The 18,184-nt window shown below is 47.1% G+C and overlaps 3 protein-coding genes across 7 annotated transcripts in view; 2 read left to right on the top strand and 1 right to left on the bottom strand.

The window, feature by feature from the left end:
- The window catches only part of LOC137445693 (centrosomal protein of 290 kDa-like), a 15,841-nt gene extending 12,308 nt beyond the window's left edge, over window positions 1-3,533 (top strand). The window contains exon 7 of one of the 2 annotated variants that reach the window (XM_068147630.1): window positions 3,445-3,533. Coding sequence is in view for 1 of the 2 variants with exons in the window: in XM_068147632.1 (XP_068003733.1) it covers window positions 3,445-3,453 (9 nt within the window). In the remaining variant the exon portion in view is untranslated. The remainder of the gene's footprint in view (window positions 1-3,444) is intronic. The other variant, XM_068147632.1, reaches the window with a different exon arrangement.
- Window positions 3,516-14,236, top strand: MPPE1 (metallophosphoesterase 1). The gene is made up of 9 exons (XM_068147626.1): window positions 3,516-3,819; window positions 5,005-5,113; window positions 6,525-6,628; window positions 7,544-7,624; window positions 10,231-10,339; window positions 11,214-11,285; window positions 11,398-11,520; window positions 12,454-12,594; window positions 14,054-14,236. Exons 1-9 carry the CDS (start codon window positions 3,545-3,547, stop codon window positions 14,234-14,236), a joined length of 1,197 nt encoding a protein of 398 aa, XP_068003727.1. The 5' UTR covers window positions 3,516-3,544.
- GNAL (G protein subunit alpha L) overlaps window positions 12,586-18,184 on the bottom strand; it is a 255,958-nt gene continuing 250,359 nt past the window's right edge. For all 4 annotated transcript variants that reach the window (XM_068147622.1, XM_068147625.1, XM_068147624.1 and 1 more), the window contains one exon: window positions 12,586-18,184. In XM_068147622.1, coding sequence (XP_068003723.1) covers window positions 18,038-18,184 — 147 coding nt within the window. In that variant the 3' untranslated portion in view covers window positions 12,586-18,037.

Genomic DNA, 18,184 nt, shown 5'->3' with positions numbered 1-18,184 from the left:
TGCCAGGAGTCCCATCCCACCTGGTGTGAAATGCTTTCAGGGATGGTAGGGTCCAGTCCCTGAAGGGGCCCTACAAGAAGGCTGGAAAAGGACTGTTTACAAAGGTCTGCAGTGATAGGGTGAGGGGCAATGATTTTAAATTAGAGAAGAGTAGATTTAGGTTGGACAGTTTTATGTAGTTACAAAAGCAGAGATAACAGTTCAACAAGGCCAGGTGCAAGAATCTCAGAATTAGTAAGGTCTTAGACCTGGATCTAGGCAATCCCAGGCACAAATATAGGCTGGGCAAGGAATAGCTCAAGAGCACTCTTGAGGAGAAGGACTTGGGGGATGTCAGTTGATGGAAAAACTCACCATGAGCTGGCAATGGTCGCTTGCTGTCCAGGAGGCAGCTGTGCACTGGGCTGCATTAAAAACAGTGACCGGCAGGGCAATGAAGGTGATTCTGTCCCTCTGCTCTTGTGAGACCTCAGCTGGAGTACTTTGTCCAGGTCTGGTGCCCCCAGCACAAGAAGGAAAGGGTCCAGAAGTGGGTCCAGAGGAGAGTCATGACAATGATCAGAGTGCTGAAGCACTTCCCCTATGGGGAAAGGCTGAGAGAGTTGGGGCTGTTCAGTCTGGAGAAGAGAAGGCTCTAGGGAGACCTTCTTGTGGCCTTCCAGTATCTTAAGGGGGCTACAAGAAAGCCAGGAAGGGACTTTTTATAAGGACTTGTACTGACAGGAAAAGAGGGAATAGATTGAAGCTTGAGGAGGGCAGATCTAGACTGGAGATTAGGAAGAAATTCTTTACAGTGAGGGTGGTGAGACACTGGAACAGGTTCCCCAGCGAGGTTGTGGATGCTGCCTCTCTGGAGGTGTTCAAGGCTATGTTGGATGAGCAACCTGGTCTGGTAGAAGGTGTCTCTGCCCATGGAAGAGGTGCTGGAACTAGATGATCCGTGAGGTCCCTTCCAACCCATATTCACAAAGTAAGAGAGAGGATAAAGCTCCAGAACCACTTGCCAGCTGCTCTGACCTACAGACCTTTGTGTCAGGCTTCCCTTGTTTCATTCGAGGCTTACTTGTCAAATAAAGCTGGAAAATGCTCTGAAGAGGGATGGAAAAGAGGAAGAGCAGTGAGGCAAGTCTGCATTGCCAGGTTGATGAAAGAGAATCTGAAGAAGAAGGGGCACTATTTTAAGTGCTAAAATATGGTATGTGTTAGTAAGCAAAATAAACATGAATGCTGGAGAAGGAGGCCTTATTGTGGCCTTTTCAGTATTTAAAGGAGCCCAGAAGAAAAACAGGGACAGAGCAGGGCCTGTTGTGACAGGAGAAGGGGTGATGGTTTTAAACTAAAAGAGGGCAGATTGAAACTAGAGACAAGAAAGTTTACACTGAGGGGGATGTTGCCCAGAGAGGTGGTCGAAGCCCCATCCCTGGGACCATTCTAGGTCAGGTTGGACGGGGCTCTGAGCAATCTGCTCTAGTTGAAGATGTCCCTGCTCAGTGCAAGGTGGTTGGATTAGGTGGTCTTTCAGGGTCCCTTCCAACCCAAAGCATTCCAGGATTCCATGGAAATAATAAACACAGTGAAAACAGTGACCTGACCTTTACAGTGAGCTTTTAAAGCTTAGATCAGTTTGGCATCAGGCCACTCTCGTCTGTAGAGAACAAGAAACAGTGAGAAATCTTTCAGTCTTTTTTCAACTGACATCCTCCAGCTCTAGTAATAAACCAGATTCTAGTCTCATAATCAGCTGTGCAAGGAGGAGAATCAGCAAGGCATTGCACAGCGACAACCACAGCTCCTCCTCACAGCCTGGGTGCAACCTGCCGGCATCGGTATTGATCTTCCCATCCTGTGGGAGAGGATGTGGGTCACGCGTGAGGCTCAGCTGACTGCTCTCCCTTAAACTGCTTTCCCTCTGGTGCACAGAGTGGGCAGCCAGAGCCCTCAGCAAACAGTTCACCTGGAATAGGAGCAGCCCTGGGCTGGCAGGCAGCCGAGCAAGGCGGGCAGGGATTTCCCTCAGCCAGTGGTAGTTGTCTTTCAGCTCATTCTGCATCACGGAGCCAGAGGTGGAGGGCGGTGGTATTAACTGTCTCTTGGTTTGGTTTGGGTTTTTCCTTTTTGGTTTTTTTCCTGTAAGGAAAGGTGGAAATGCCAGGTGCAGATGGGCTAAAGCATGTAGCAGCAAAGCAGTTCTCATTTTTTTCTGTGTCCTGCATGTAACCAAAACCAGGCAGATAGGAAAAAAAACACCCACAAACACTAATTCTGTGTGATTTTGTGTTCCTAATTTTTAGGGTCTAAAATTAACATCTTTCTTTAGAGTTGTCCTGAATTCCCTCTTACCATGGCCACACTACACTGCCTGTCTTTACAAATTAGGTCTTTCAAACATGAAATGGCAATGGAATGTGGCAAGGGCCACAAGGATGATCAGAGGGCTGGAGCAGCTCTCCTGTGAGGACAGACTGAAGGAGTTGGGGCTGTTCAGTCTGGAGAAGAGAAGGCTCTGAGGTGATCTTATTGTGGCCTTCCAGTATCTGAAGGGAGCCTACAGGAAGGCTGGGGAAGGATTTCTCAGGATCTCAGGTAGTGATAGGACTAGGGGGAATGGAATGAAGCTGGAGGTGGGGAGATTCAGGCTGGATGTGAGGAGGGGGTTCTTCCCCATGAGAGTGGTGAGGCCCTGGAATGGGTTGTCCAGGGAGGTTGCTGGGGCCCTGTCCCTGGAGGTGTTTAAGCCCAGGCTGGATGAGGCTCTGTCCAGCCTGATGTAGTGTGGGGTGTCCCTGCCCATGGCAGGGGGTTTGGAACTAGGTGATCCTTGTGGTCCCTTCCAACCCTGACTGATACTATGATACTATGATCTCTCCAGAGGAAAGGCTGAGAGGCCTGGGGCTGTTTAGCTTAGAGAAGACTGAGAGGGGATCTTTTTTCAGTGCTGATCAATATCTAAAGGGCAAGGGTCAAGAGCCTGGGGCCAGACTCTTTTCAGTGGTGCCCAGCAACAGGACAAGGGGCAACAGGCAAAAATTGGAACCCAGGAAGTTCCATCTGAACATGAGAAAATTCTTCCTGTGAGGGTGTCAGAGCACTGGGCTGCCAGAGAGCTTGTGGAGTCTCATTCTCTGGAGGGATTCTGGACTCTCCTGAATGTTGTGATCCTGGGCACCCTGCTCTGGTGACTCTGCTGTAGATGATCCCCAGAGGTCCCTTCCAGCTCCCACCACTGTGTGATTCTGTGATCACTCAACGAGGTGCAAGTGCAGTTCTCTGTCCAGCGTTGTGGCCGTCTGCACCTGAAGGAGAAGGCCAGCTTTGCTTTTTAGGTCAATTACATATTAACACATCTTTCAGGATGACCAGAACCTCATACTGTAGGTCTTGCATAGTGGCTTCTCACAGGGAATGCTGCCTTAAGGGATGTTTTGATTTGTGTTTTCTCTACAGGGCTTTTGAACTGATGCAAAGCCCAGTGTGATCCTTTGACTACTGTTCTGACCCAAGGGAGAACTGAGCCATTGGGAGAGAGCCTTGTGCTGGTACTGCAATGCTGAGTTCTAGCTCAAGCACTGTGAGGAATCTTTCTTTGAAGAAGCAGCTCTGCTTCCTGCTGAAAGTTGTGTGCTTTGTCAGCTCAGTCTTCATATTTTGTGAATTTTTAGTTTATTATGTGGTGATTTTTCAATGTCGATGGCCAGAAGTGAAAGGTGGAGATCACAGGGGTGAGAAAGAGACTTCAGCTTCAGTCCTAAAGGCCATCATTTTAGCTGATACTCACCTGCTTGGTGAAATCAAAGGACATTGGCTGGATAAGCTAAGAAGGTAATCATTTTCTTGAATGATCTCTGTCTGAGGGCAGAGGGACCTCGACCGACTGGACAGATGGGCAGAGTCCAATGGGATGGCATTCAACAAGTCCAAGTGCTGAGTGCTGCACTTTGGCTACGGCAATCCCATGCAGAGCTACAGGCTGGGGTCAGAGTGGCTGGAGAGCTCCCAAACAGAGAGGGACCTGGGGGTGCTGATCGACAGCCACCTGAATATGAGCCAGCAGTGTGCCCAGGTGGCCAAGAGGGCCAATGGCATCCTGGCCTGCATTAGGAATAGTGTGGCCAGCAGGAGCAGGGAGGTCATTGTGCCCCTGTACTCTGCATTGGTTAGGCTGCACCTTGAGTACTGTGTCCAGTTCTGGGCCCCTCAGTTTGAGAAGGACATCGACACACTTGAACGTGTCCAGAGAAGGGCAACAAGGCTGGGGAGAGGCCTTGAGCACAAGCCCTATGAGGAGAGGCTGAGGGAGCTGGGATTGTTTAGCCTGGAGAAGAGGAGGCTCAGAAGAGACCTTGTTGCTGTCTATAACTACCTGAAAGGAGGTTGTAGCCAGGTGGGGGTTGGTCTCTTCTCCCAGGTAACCAGCACCAGAACAAGGGGACACAGTCTCAGGCTGCGCCAGGGGAGGTTTAGACTCGAGGTGAGGAGGAAGTTCTTCACCGAGCGAGTCATTCGTCATTGGAATGTGCTGCCCAGGGAGGTGGTGGAGTCACCATCCCTGGAGGCGTTCAAGAGGAGATTGGACGTGGCACTTGGTGCCATGGTCTAGTCATGGGGTCTGTGTTGATAGGTTGGACTCAATGATCCTCGAGGTCTCTTCCAACCTTAGTGATACTGTGATACTGTGATACTGAGTTTTTCATAGTGTTCAGAACTGGCAGTGTGGTGCTTTGCTGCCTGTGACTTGCCTGCCAGGATCTGTGCTGGATAATAAACCAGTGTTGAAAGGGTAGTGAATGGGACTTACTGAGGCAGTGCAGATGGCACATGGGGACAGACCCCTGAGCATTTCTGATGTCCTTTCCATTATGTAACTCCTATACAGATGCCTTGAAACTGAGCCATGTAACTTGGTTGTCCCAGTGGTTAATACCATTCCTACCAGGCTGTTTGTGTGTCCAGAACTGAGGATCCAGAGGTCAGACACTGGTGACTGGGTTGCTGTTTTCCTTCCAGGGAATGGCAAATGGAGAGATCTTTCCAAACTGCCTTGTGGTTACTGCAGCCAGATATGGTTTTTATTCTGGGTGACATCTTTGATGAAGGAAAATGGAGCTCGCCTCAGGTATGACATCAACAGCTCTTTTACTTCAAAAAGTGAGGATTTCTTGAAGGAAATGGGTGACAGAATAAAGCAGATTAGGTATGCAAGGCTTTGTTTGGTATTGCTACAGACGTCCTGCTGGTAGCAGCTTCTAGTGTCTTAGATCTGAGTGGGAAGGTGGTGATTCTCCTTCACTTTTGGTAGTGCCCCTCATAAAACTTCCAAAGTGGGAACAGCCAAGGGTGTACTTCTCTATTACATACTTGTGGTGGGTTGGCCCTGGCTGGGTGCCAGGTGCCCACCAACGCTGCTCTGTCACCCCTTCTCAGCTGGGCAGGGGAGAGAAAATCTACAGAAGGGCTGATGGGCAGGGGAGGATGGCAGAGAGATCACTCAGCAGTTACTGTCATGGGCAGAAGAGACTTGACTTGGGGAAATCAGCAGTTTCATTTATTACTGATCTGTCAGAGAAGGATAATGAGAAACTAACAGCAAATCTCAAAATACCTTCCCCCAACCCCTGCCTTCTCCCTGGACTCAACTTCACTCCCAATCTCAATTCACTCCTTCCACTGAGTGGTGCAAGGGATAGGGAATGGGGGTTGTGGTCAGTTCATCACATACTGTCTCTGTGGCTCCTTCCTCCTCAGGGGGAGGACTTCTCACTCTCCCCTTGTGCCAGTGTGGAGTTGCTCCCAAGAAGGACAGTCCTCCATGAACTGCTACAATATGCGTCCTTCCCATGGGCTGCAGTTCACAAGCTGTTCCAGTTTGGATGCCTTCCATGGCTGTAGTCTGTCTGCAACAGACTGCTCCAGTGTGGGTCCCCTGTGGGGTCACAAGTCCTGCCAGCAAACCTGCTCCAGTGTGAGCTCGTCTCTCCACAGGGCTGCAGGTCCTGCCAGGGGCCTGCTCTGCATGGGCTTTCATGGGATCATAGCTTCCTACTCTTGGGCATCCACCTACTCTGGCATGGGGTCCTCCATGGGCTGGTGGTGGATATCTGCACTGTTGTGGCCTTCTATGGGCTGCATGGGGACAGCCTGCCTGATCGTAGTCTTCACCACGGGCTGCAAGGGAATCTCAGCTCCGGCACCTGGAGGACCAACTCCTTGGTGTCTGCAGAGTTGTTTCTCTCACATGTTCTCACTTCTCTCTCCCAGCTGCGGTTTGCTTTCCCCTCCCCTTATTAAATACATTATCCCAGGGGCACTAACATCACTGATGGGCTTGGCCTTCGTCAGAAGTGGGTCGGTCTCGGAGCCAGCGGGTGCTGGCTCTATCAGGCATGGAGAAAGCTTCTAGAACCTTCTCACAGAAGCCAGCTCTGTAGCCACTCCACTACCAAAACCGTGCCAAGCAAACTCAGTAGTAGTGGTCCCCTTTAGCACTTCTGAGCAGCATGAATTTCACTGTTGGGCTTTTTCTGCAGGCCTGGGCAGATGATGTCAGGAGATTTCAGAAGATGTTTCAGTGTCCAGTCTCCACTGAACTAGTGGTGGTTGTTGGGAACCATGACATTGGATTCCACTACGAGTAAGTCCTGTCAGTGGAAGGGGTAAGCAGGTATCCAGAAGGAAACATCAGCAAGCATACAGCTGATCTTGTGTCTGAGGGGCCTCTCACATGGTTACATGGAAAGTTTTTGATATAACCAAATTAGAAGGGATTAGAGCAAGACCTTAGAGGGTATCATCTGTGCAGCCTGGGAATACATTTTGGAACAGGTTTCAGGCTACTTTTATGCTTCTCTGAACTTCTGTGAAGTTGTTCAAAGCTGGTCTGTAAGTGCAGACAGAGAAGCCTTGAAGCTGCTTGGCCTTGTGTCAGGCCTCCTCATCTGAGAAGTGTTTACTCAGAGCACATTCCCTTTCATTTCTGTAAAGACTGCAAGTGCCCCTGCTGCTGCACTTCTGTTGGATGGCTGTGCTTACCCTGGTGGGACTGGGACAAGAGTAGCCAGTGGCTGTCAGAGCATCCCTGGGAGTTTGCTGAGTGAATGTGTGATGTAGATGATGGAGCAGCACTGCTGCAGGGAGGGTTTACAATTTGTAAGGAACTGTGTCAGATGATTTAGGGCCACAAAAACGATCATGGGGCTGGAACACTTCTGTGATGCCAGCCTGAGAGTTTGGGTTGTTCAGCCTGGAGAAGAGAAAGCTATGGGGAGACCTTCTTGCAGCCTTTGGGTACTCAAAGGGGCCTATCAGAAAGAGGGGGACAGACTTTTTAGTAGGGCCTCTTGTGACAGGGCACGAGAGAGAGAAGGAATAAATTCTTTACCATGAGGGTAGTTACCCAGAAAGGTGGTAGAACCCCTGGAAGCATTTGAGGTCAGGATGGATGGGGCTGTGAGCAACCTGAGCTTGTTGAAGGTGTCCCTGCTCAGTGCAGGAGGGCTGGACTAGGTGACCTTTAGAGGTCCCTCTGCTGTGTTTTGCTCTCTCACAGGATGACTGCTTACAAGGTAAATCGGTTTGAAAAGGTTTTCAACTTCACTTCGGGAAAGCTGATAACTCGGAAAGGAATAAAGTGAGTAGATTGCTTTTGTCCCTTTTTTGAGTGTTTAGAGTGCTGGCTCCTGAGCTAGCAGACCAGTGGTGAAAACAGAACTGATGAAATAGGAAGGGGAATGCCTCACTCACTCAGAGCCATTTTGTTTATTTTTCACTTTATGTCTCACTTAGGATCTGTTAAACACCAACCCCTTTGTACAGAGCTGTAGTTTGGTGGGGAGTGAAGGCTGTGCTGTGAGCTAGGTAAATGTACCAGCGGCCTTTGAAGTGGAAAAGTACTGTGGCCTCAGAAGCCAATTCTCCAGTTTGCCTTTTCTTTTACTTCCTTGCACCTGGCAATGAACCATGGCTGACAGTGTAACAGAAGAACAGGATTTGGTACAGAAACACAAACAAACCCCCTCTGTGCTCACAAGTTAAGACTTTCATTAATGTTAATAACATCTTTAGTCTGCAGAACTTGTTTGTGGAATTTGAGAGCAGAGCCATTGCACGTCCACAGTTCTTCCACAGGGTGGGCTGATAAGGCACAAGCTGGTTTTTGGCTCAGAGCTCACCTTGTTAGAGGGCTTGGTCTCATAGCTCTGTGGCTGTGCCTGCATCTCTCTGCCCTGTGCCCCTTTTGTGACTTTTAGGAAGAGCTATGAGCTTCCCTTCCTGTGAGGGTGACTCACAGGTATCAATGCTCATCAATATCTACAGGGGGCAAGAGGATGGGGCCAGACTCTTTTCAGTGGTGCCCAGAGAAAGGGCAGCAGGCACAAAATGGCACCTGGGAGGTTCCACCTGACCATGAGGAAAACTTCTTTCCTGCAAGGGTGACAGAGCCCAGAGAGTTGTGGAGTCACCTCTGGAGAGATTTCAAACCCACCTGGACATTGTGATAGTGGGCAGCCTGCTGTGGGTGGTGCTCCTCTAGCACTGGATGATCTCCAGAGGTCTTTTCTAACCCCCACCATGCTGGGATTCTGTGCTGCTAAAAAAAGGGGTTCTTAAGGAACTTCTGATGTCCCCTTTGAGAAAACACAGCAGAATTCTTGCATGCAGTTGCAGGCTGTATGTCTGGTACCACATCCATCAACTGACACCAGCTGCATTGTTAATGCAACGTTCCCAGAGAAACTATTTTACAACAAATCTGTGGTATGGCAGCAGAACCCTTTGCTGAAAGAGAGATTTTTATTTTACAACCACCTGAAAGGTGGTTGTAGCAAAGAAGGGGTTGGTCTCTTCTCCCAGGCAACCAGCACCAGAACACAGTCTCAAGCTGTGCCAGGGGAAGTTTAGACTCGAGGTGAGGAGAGAGTTCTTCACTGAGCGAGTCATTCGTCATTGGAATGTGCTGCCCAGGGAGGTGGTGGAGTCACCATCCCTGGAGGCGTTCAAGAGGAGATTGGACGTGGCACTTGGTGCCGTGGTCTAGTCATGAGGTCTGTGTTGATAGGTTGGACTCGATGATCCTCGAGGTCTCTTCCAGCCTTGGCGATACTGTGATACTGTGATTTTGTGAGTTCTGACCAATAGCTCTTATTTGTGTCTGTAGAACATCCTGCATTGGACTGGGGATATATTTCTTGAGTCCCAGTTGAGGGACTAGACAGGTACAAATCGTGTGGTGGAAGTTCAGAGTTGATTTGAAATCTGGAGGGAAATTTTTCTGTTACAGACAAAATCCATTTTCATGTGTGAGAGAGCACAGAATTCAAGACTAAGTTAGCTTAGAGTAGCCAGCCTAATGCAGCACTGTTCTGCTTTTCAGTTGTTCTGAAGAAGTCCAGGGTCTAAAATTATGTCTTTGAGGTCCCAAATGTGTTGGGCGAGATGCAAGTTCTTCTTTCCCTCAGAGTTCATCTCGGTGGGCTTCTACCACCGCACTAGAATACCACTGAAGTGTCTGGTTTGGTTGGAAAAGACCTCTACAATCGAGCCCAGCCATCAGCCTAACACCAGCATGGCCATTAAACCATGTCCCAAAGTGCCATGGCCACGTTTCTTGAACACCTTCAGGGATGGTGACTTTACCACCGCCCTGAGCAGCCTGTTCCAACACCTCACCACTCATTTAGGAAAGAAATTTTTCCTAATATCCAACCTAAACCTCCCCTGTCACAATTTCAGGCCTTTTCCTCTTGTTCTATCACCTGATACTAGAGAGAAGAGACTGACCCCCCACCTCACTCAAGCAGTGAGAAGAGACTGACCTCCACCTCATCTCAGGGAGCTGTAAGGAGCAATGAGGTCTCACCTCAGCCTCCTCTTTTACAGACTAAACAACCACAGTTCCTTCAGCTGCCCCTCACCAGCTCTGTTTTCCAGACCCTTCACCAGCCTTATTGCCCTTCTCTGGCCACACTTCATGAGATAAAACCTTGAAGTGCAAGCATGAATGATGACACGCACAGTACCTGTGCACCCTGACTCACAACTGATTGTAAAGCAGCCTGCCAGGTGGAGGTACTCAGAAGAGGATTTGTAACATGGGATTTCAGCAGCTGTAGGTTCTGCTGTTTCCTAGAGCTGTGTCCAACTATGGGACACTTCAGTTTCTAAAGGAAAGTTTATCCCACACATGCCTGAAGAGCTTCCCTGCTCTCTCACCTCTTCCCCACTCCTGTTTTCCAGCTTTGTCCTGGTGAACAGCGTCGCTATGGAGGGTGATGGCTGCTCGCTCTGCCGGGCCTCAGAGGCAAAGCTGGTGGCACTTTCTCACCAGCTGAATTGCTCCCAGCAGGTAAGAGTTTATGAATAAAGATCCAGCTGCAGCCAGCAGCTTGGCTGTTGCGGTGGGAATACTGTACTGCAGCAACAGTCAAGGCCTAAGTAAGGCTCTCCTGACAAAAGATAATCTGCTTTAGATTCATATGGCAGCTCTACAGCAAATCTTTCTTCTCCTCATTGGCCTCTTCTCATTTTTATGTAACTCTTAGCTGTGTTGCTTTGCCTGAATGGTGTTACTGTGGCAGTGCTGCCAACAGAGAGGCTTGCATCTCTGTTTCAGGGATAAGTTCTGCAACCCTCCCTTTGACTTCAGACCCATAGGAATTCTGGCATTGATAACTATGCAAATTGTTGGAGTACATTCTTCAAGCCAGCCTTGTTCTTTTAGTTTTCTGCTTCTGCTGGAGCCCTGCCCTCAGTCCAGTAATGTTTCAAGTGTTGTATTTTTTCATCAAATCCAGTGCTTCCTGAATTTCCTTCCTCTTCCAATTTTCACAGGCTGACTGCATGCACAGTAGGCAGCGTGATTGACAGGGTTGGCAGTCAGTCAGGAATCCAGCTCCTGGGGGGAAACCTGCCAGATTCTGCTGTCCTGATTTTGCCTTGTTTGTGCAGTGAGATTTTGCTGTTGCTTTCTGCATCCAGCTTGGAGTGCAACTCTCCTGACAGCTCCTACAGGAAGTGGAATTAAAGCCTTTCCTCTTCCACCTGCAGCAGAGGCTCTTAAAGTTTTATACAGTGTAGAGTATTTGAACACTCTACTCTGAGCTGATACTGCTTTCCATACAAAACACCCCCCCAGCCCCTCAACCCCTAGTTCTTCACTCCCTTCCCCACTCCTGTGGCACATATAGGTGAAGGTGCCCTAGCACTGTTTTCATCCACAGAAAACAAACCATGCTGACAAGAGATGCAGCAATGTGGAAAAGCTTCCAGCTTCAGAACCCATCCTTTTACAGGTGAGTCAGAGGTGGGGGTGAGGCCATACCTTGACAAGTTGTTAGTTTATTTATCAGTGTTGCAGAAAGGTTGGATCCTTAGCAACTGACCCCTGCTTTGAATTCCTCCCAGCATTACCCTCTCTATCGCCAAAGCGATATTGAGTGCAGTGGAGAAGATTCTGCTCCTCCAGAGGAGAAGAAGATCCCATTTAAAGAGAAGTATGATGTGCTGTCTAAAGAAGCATCACAAAAGGTTTGGTTTGTTGAGAGCCTGAGCATCAGTGGGTGAGTGGGAAGGGTACACAAGTGTAGAGATATGTATACGTGGATTAAGAAATCCTGGAAGGGATGTTAGCTGAGACAAACAGAGCTCAGCTGCTCCTGCTTTAATGAGGCCTGGAGAGGCTGCTTGTTACAGTTGCTCCTCTGAGGATCCTCGTGATCATGGTTGTGATTCTGCTGGACTCCCCTGGTACAGGGATTAAGTCCTGGCACTCCCAGGTGTGCTTCAGTGCTGTTACCTGCAGTTTAGCATTTTGTACTCTGTGTGCTGTGTAGATCACTGACTAACCTAAAACCCCAGCCCATAATTTCCCAGCACTCTGGGAGCACTGCTTTTGCTGAGCTAGGAACTACCAGAAAATCTGATAACTATGCCCTACCAATGTAACGGTCAGGATTTGTTTCCTTCTGCCTAAATATCTTCCCTCAGTGCAAGAGTTTGCCTTAAACAAGAGAACAGCATTATTGAACCCAAGGGTTTACTAGCTGAGATGTCAACATATTGCTGTTGCCTTTGGTTGAAGTCCAGTATTTGTGAGGAGGGTGAATAGAACATCACCACCACATCATACTGGAAAATGGAAGCTTCCAGTGAACCCTTTGTAAGCCTATTAAAAGTCATAAAATCATAGGATGGTTTGGGTTGGAAGGGACTTTAGAGATCAAGTTCCAACCCCCCAGCTATGGGCAGGGACATCTCCTACTAGAACCAGTTGCTCAAGACACCGTCCACCTTGGCTTCTAACACTTCCAGTTTGGAGCTTCTATGTCTCTGGGCAACCTGTTCCAGAGCTGCCATCACTTCAGTCTCTTAGAAGGTGGAAAAAAAGAAAAGCAAATTAGTTTCAGCTCAATGTCTTTTAGCTCTGACTCAGTTTCTGTGCTTGGCCGTTGTGTGTCCTAGCTGATGTGGTGGTTTCAGCCCCGTTTGGTCCTCAGCGGGCACACGCACAGCAGCTGCGAAGTGCTGCACGCGGGGAAGATCCCGGAGGTGAGCGTGCCGTCGTTCAGCTGGAGGAACAGAAACAACCCTAGCTTCATCATGGTAAGGTTTAATGGGTTTTATTTTCGTCAGGTAACTTTCATAAATAAATCAACATGGCAATCAGATAGATTCTTAGAACTGAGGCTACCTGTAAAAACCAAAATAAAATGAAAATAAACCCACCCAAGCCCCCAGGCGCTTGCCCCAGCCAGCCCACAGGGTAGCCTGTGTCCATTCCGAGAGGCACGTCTGGGGGAGCCACACAAAGCAATGCCGCCAAAGGTCTGATTGGGATCTGGGTACAAGCATCAAACATCTTCTATCAAGAGGGTGCGTTGTAAACTAGTGACTTCGTAAAAATCATCAGTATTGTGCACAGAACAGTAGAAAGACTCGTTTGGCTTGGCTGATTGGGTTTTGACCAGCTATCAAAACAAAGACTGTGTCCACCTCAAACTCCTCCTGCACGGTGGCGGCTCGCAGCCTGCTGCAGTAACAGCTTCACACAGTGAAAATGTTCATTGCAGGCCCAGAGTCTGCTGCCTCCTCCTCTCCAGTTCACATTTCAGACAGTTGGGTTGGTTATGCTCTTGCAGGCAGTTCCAGTGCTCAGAGTATCCTTAGAGGTAAATCAATTAGTTCCCCAGTTTGGAAAGAAAACAGAACTCAAAACTTGGAGCAAGAAGCAAAACCTACAATCAGTTTACAGTCTGTGACTTCTGAGGGGAGGAAATCTTTCAGCTATTCTGTTCTTGTACTGCTGTTGATTTTAGGTTGCTTAAAGGCCAGATAACCCCAAAACTCTAACTTCATTTTATGCAACCATTGTTATTATTTCTGGCTGAAAGTAGTTCTGTTTATTCCATATTCCTGAGAGTAGCTGCCTTCAAACTACACACGCTCTCTGCAGACACTAGGCAGTGCATCCTCAACTGCAAAACAAGAGGTTGGCTAATTAAGGTTGCATCATCTTCATGACTTTACACCCATCCTCGGTCCGTTGTGAACTGTGATTGGAACTGCAAAGTCAAGCCAAAACCCAATGGAGTTCTTTGTTGTTGAAGCTTGTGTTGGGAATTTGGATTAGCCAACATGGTTTTTGCAGCATGTATGGGGTAGGAAGAGGGCCTGGGGAGGGGGAGGGAGGGGCACATTCACAAAACCTAAGTTCAGCCTGGGAAGGCTCCTTCCAGGTGGATTTACAGCAGATGAAGTTAGGCTTCTGTTGAAGGCAGATCAGATTAGGAGCCCAGCTCTCTATCTATGCTAGATGGAATACTGGGAAGATTGGCCTCTGGGCTAACGGTGGCCTGGTGAATATTCCACTTAGTGCCCAGCACCACAAGGTCTGGACTCTTCAGCCCCCTGGGAGAAGGCACTGGTACTAGGAGACTGGCCCCAACCCTTGCCACCCAACACAAGAGTTCAGGAAGGGGAGAGCTGACAGGGATGGTGTTCACCCCTGCATCGGAACCCACAGGAACAGCAAAGTGATCAACAGTCTTCCTTTCTTTTTCAGGCCAGCATAACACCGACTGACTTCTCCCTCCAAAAATGTTTCCTTCCGTATGAGAGCAGAGTCTTTACTACATACTGTGCAGCAGGTGCCCTGCTTGTCATCCTGCTACTAGCTCATTTTCAGCTTCTCACTCCACCATTTTATTTTGCTCAGCATTTAATCAGTAAGCATAAAGCAGTATGAAGAGCCAAACATCTGCAGTCACTGAAATACCAAAGCTGAGAACAGTCAAACATCAGACTATATTCATGCCAGCAAATGACCTAATTGGATTGCTAGTCTGAAGGCAGGTTGCATTTACACATACCATAGAAGTCCTACACAGCTGATATGACTACTACAGGATAAATAATTAACTGAAAGGAGCGGTTCATGCTGTACAAAAATACTGTATTCTACAATCAAATGAGTCCTTTTCCTGCCAGGATTTTCTTTTTTTGGTATCAAATATGTATATTAAAAGTGTAACTGTACAGTATGTAAATCCTTACAGCCTCTCATCACTTGCCTGCAGTTGTGTCTTAGCCCGGCGGAGGCTCAGTCCTGCAAACTGGAAATGTTTCTCTGTGTTATTGCTGCGTGGCCCTTCTCACGTCACACTGCTCATTGTGAGGGTCAGGCAGAACCTAAGTGCCCCAGCACAGAGAGATGTGGATTCCTGTAACCCTTTTAGGAGGGGCTGTGGTTTGGGACAAGAAATCTTCCAGTTTCTGACACGTGAAGTTGTTATCTGACTACAACTGTCACCAGTCCTCATCTACCAGACAACAACAGGAAGAAGCTTGTGGATCCAGTTTGCTGATACACCCTTGAAACCTGCTTAAAAAAATAAATTAGGGTGACACCTCAAGCTGCTGTTTTCAAGATGTGCTATGAAGAGCTTAAAAAAACCAACCCCAAACCAAGAGGACCCTACTGCATCCCAGAGAGCTGTGTTGGGAGGGGCCCTCCCGTTGCCAATCTTCTGCGAGACGGAAGGTCAAGTACAGCTGCAGTAACATCATCCTACACCTTGGTTCTCAGGCTAAGGCAGATGGGGATAGGAATGTGCCTTATTTTAGATGGGCCACTGAGTGCTCTTGAGTTCTGGGCATGTTTTGCATGGCCCCAGCTCCTGTGTGGCGAGGCTGAGCTGGGCCCAGCCTGGATAGCAGCACAGGGGGATGTGTCAAATCTGAGCTTGGTGTCTTCATGTGCCATGTGTGAGAGAAGCTGTGGCAGAGCCACTGCTTCTCCCCAACTACCCCTGAAAAAGCAGAGAGGCTACTTCACACCAGGACCAGTGTTCCTGCCAAGGTTCCTGCAGAGGTTGGGAGCTCTAACCTTGCACTCCTGGGCTGGAGTTGGTTTTACAGAGGAGCTTAGCTCTTGTAATTCCCTCTGCTGTTTTCTTTGGCATGGGAAGGGAGAGAACCTTATCCTTGGGGAGTTTTGTTATTAGCTTATTCCACACCCAGCCTTGCACTGCCTGAGCACTCTGATGACAAAACTGAACATACAGCTATCAATATAATGTGGTTATATTATAATATCTGAAGTTGGATTATTCATCATCAAATAGCCAGAGGTTGGACTCAATCTTTTAGGTATTTTCTAACCAAAAGAATTCTATGATTCTAGGATTCTAATTTGTCCATCTGCAGTTTTGTTTTACCAAGATGGTTTCTTAACTAATCACGCTGCTTTTAGCAACAATTTATCAACCCTGCTGCTTTACAGGCCAGTGTGGCTTCTGTTAGCTCTTAATCTCTCCTTGAATTTAAAACAGGGTGGGGGAATGGTCCAAAGTGTAGTAAAAGACTCTCATGAAGTAATCTAACACTTTGCTAGGTTTCTGTTATTGCAACTGTAATTGTAGACATTTGTACAGGTTATCTTGGACACAGGAAAAGTTTATAGTCACAGACAGAAAACACCTAGGTATAAAAGATAAAGCAGTGTTAATAGTTCCTAGAAAGGACATGCCTTATTGCTACAGCAATTCTTTTGCTTCTGCTATACTGTACTGTACCACAACTGGTTGGTTGTTTGTTTGAGAATGTCGTTTGCATAAATTATTCAAGTTTGAGAGAGATTCACACGGTGCTGATTCTACCAGAGGTAAATTAAATAAAAGTATATACATATAAAAAAAAAAATAACCATTTTCTGATGTGTCTCTTTATTAAAAGAGAAATAAAAATGTCATCTTGTAATTCTCTCAGGCCAGACACAAGGGTTTATACACCTTATTTGTTGTTGCTGCTGTTGGTTTGTTTCTTCTTTCTCACTATTCACTTGCACAATGAAAGCCACTGTCGGTACAAAGGTTGAAGAGTTCTATCAAGTGGTGCTTTACACATTCACAATCGGTCGGTGCAATTGTGAAGGTCTATGAATGACCAAAGAATTACCCAACATAGAAAGGGGGGAAAAAAAAAAAGGAAGAGAAAAGAAAAGAAAAAAAGGAAGAAATTCTTGGTTCCTGTTAGAACACCACCAGGTTGCGATTTGGACGCTTGAACGAATTCCAATGTCTTAAAGCTGAGACTTCCAAAGGGAAAGGCGTGTTTGCTGCAACAGCCAGGGACTGGAATGCCTCACTTGGAAAGGTAAGTGGTTCATTTGCATAATTTATATATTCTTTTTTTTTTATACTAAAGAGCATTTTTATATAAACCAGAAAAAAAAAACCAAACCAAACCAAACCCCCTAAACTCTATAGATAAAGTTCTTACCTCCAGTCACTGCTGCAGGTAAGGTTGACATCAAGCTGTACAGCGCAATCAAAAACATACTTACATCTTAGCTCATTGTACAGGTACAGCCATAATCAAGGCACAAAGATCTTCTACAAGTAGTATTTTTTTTTTTCTTCAATAAAGTTGTACAAAATAATATTACATTTTACAGTCTGTACAATATAATAAACCAGCAGTAAAACAAAACAAAAAAAAAACCAACCCAAAACAAAACTATATATATATATATATATAAATATATATATATATAGGGAGAGGACCCTTGTCCCAGAATGATCTGAACTCAAAGCATCATTTGTGGACAGCACAAACAAAGGTAAGTGAGGGCGGTCGATTCGCTGCCTAGGTGCAACAAGGCTGAAAAGCAGCTGTAATTCCAACGCCTGAGGTGTGCAGAGACACTTGAGCTCCAAAACCCCAGCAAAATTGCTTTTGTCTTCACTGTTCCTCTCATCACCATCACCATCTACTCTACTTCCTGTGCCAGTCACGGCTTAAAAGAGGAGGTCACTGTATCCGTTGACCTGCAACTCAGAAATGCTAAAAACTGTGACAGAGTAATAAATATTGTGGTGCTGCTACATTGTGTTGTCTACTTCCTCAACAGTATTTAATAACCTGATACAAAGTGCATTAATCTTTCTTCTTGTTGTTGTTGTTTTGTTTGTTTCATGGTTTGGTTTCTGTCGTTGTTTCCCTCACCCATCGAGTAACTCTTCAATGCCATGGTAAAAAGAAACCCCCCAGAGAGGGCTAGCTCTGACTTTAGTGTCATCCAGCTGACATACCAGTTTGGAATGACGTTAACCTGCTGGGAAAAATTTAGCAGATCACGTGCAGTTAAAAAAAAACAACCTCAAACCACCAAAAAATAACAAAGCCTAAGAGAACAGAGGTAGCCAAAGGGCTTTTTTTTTTTTCTTTTCCTTTTTTTTTTCTCTTTAGTGGAATGACAAAGAAGTGGCATGTCAAAAAAAACAACCCCAACAAAAACCCCACCAAAAATAGTCCCCCCCCCCAAAAAAAAAAAAGCATGAAGGGAAACAAAAAAATAAATCCCCAAAGCCCCAAACAAAAATCCCAACCCAAACTTGCTTCGAATCAGCTTTGAAGGTTAAATAATTAAAGTAAACAAAGTGAAGAGACATTTCTATTGTGTATTCCTCCACCCTGTGCCGGGGAGTATCAAGAGAAAGAGTAAGGAGCAAAGGATTTAAAACCACAGGTTCCATGGTGAGCCCCCTCACAAGAGTTCATACTGGCGGAGGTGCATCCTCTGAATGATGTCCCGGCAGTCGTTGAACACCCTGCGGATGTTTTCTGTGTCCACAGCGCAGGTGAAGTGTGGGTAGCAGTAGTGCCGGCCATCCCCGCTCGCCGTGCTTATCCT

This window comes from Melanerpes formicivorus, unplaced genomic scaffold, assembly GCF_026170545.1.
Source record: "Melanerpes formicivorus ecotype bairdi unplaced genomic scaffold, bMelFor1.0.p_v2 SCAF_15, whole genome shotgun sequence".
Lineage (NCBI taxonomy): Eukaryota > Metazoa > Chordata > Aves > Piciformes > Picidae > Melanerpes > Melanerpes formicivorus.
The sequence above is the reverse complement of the archived record's forward strand: the minus strand, read 5'-3'. Positions and strand labels throughout refer to the sequence as shown.

Coding starts and splice junctions, on each gene's coding strand:
- MPPE1 (XM_068147626.1), top strand. CDS start 3,545: ATGCTGAGTTCTAGCTCAAGCACTGTGAGGAATCTTTCTTTGAAGAAG. Junction 3,820..5,004: donor TGGCTGGATAAGCTAAGAAG/GTAATCATTTTC, acceptor TTTTCCTTCCAG/GGAATGGCAAATGGAGAGAT. Junction 5,114..6,524: donor GAAAATGGAGCTCGCCTCAG/GTATGACATCAA, acceptor CTTTTTCTGCAG/GCCTGGGCAGATGATGTCAG.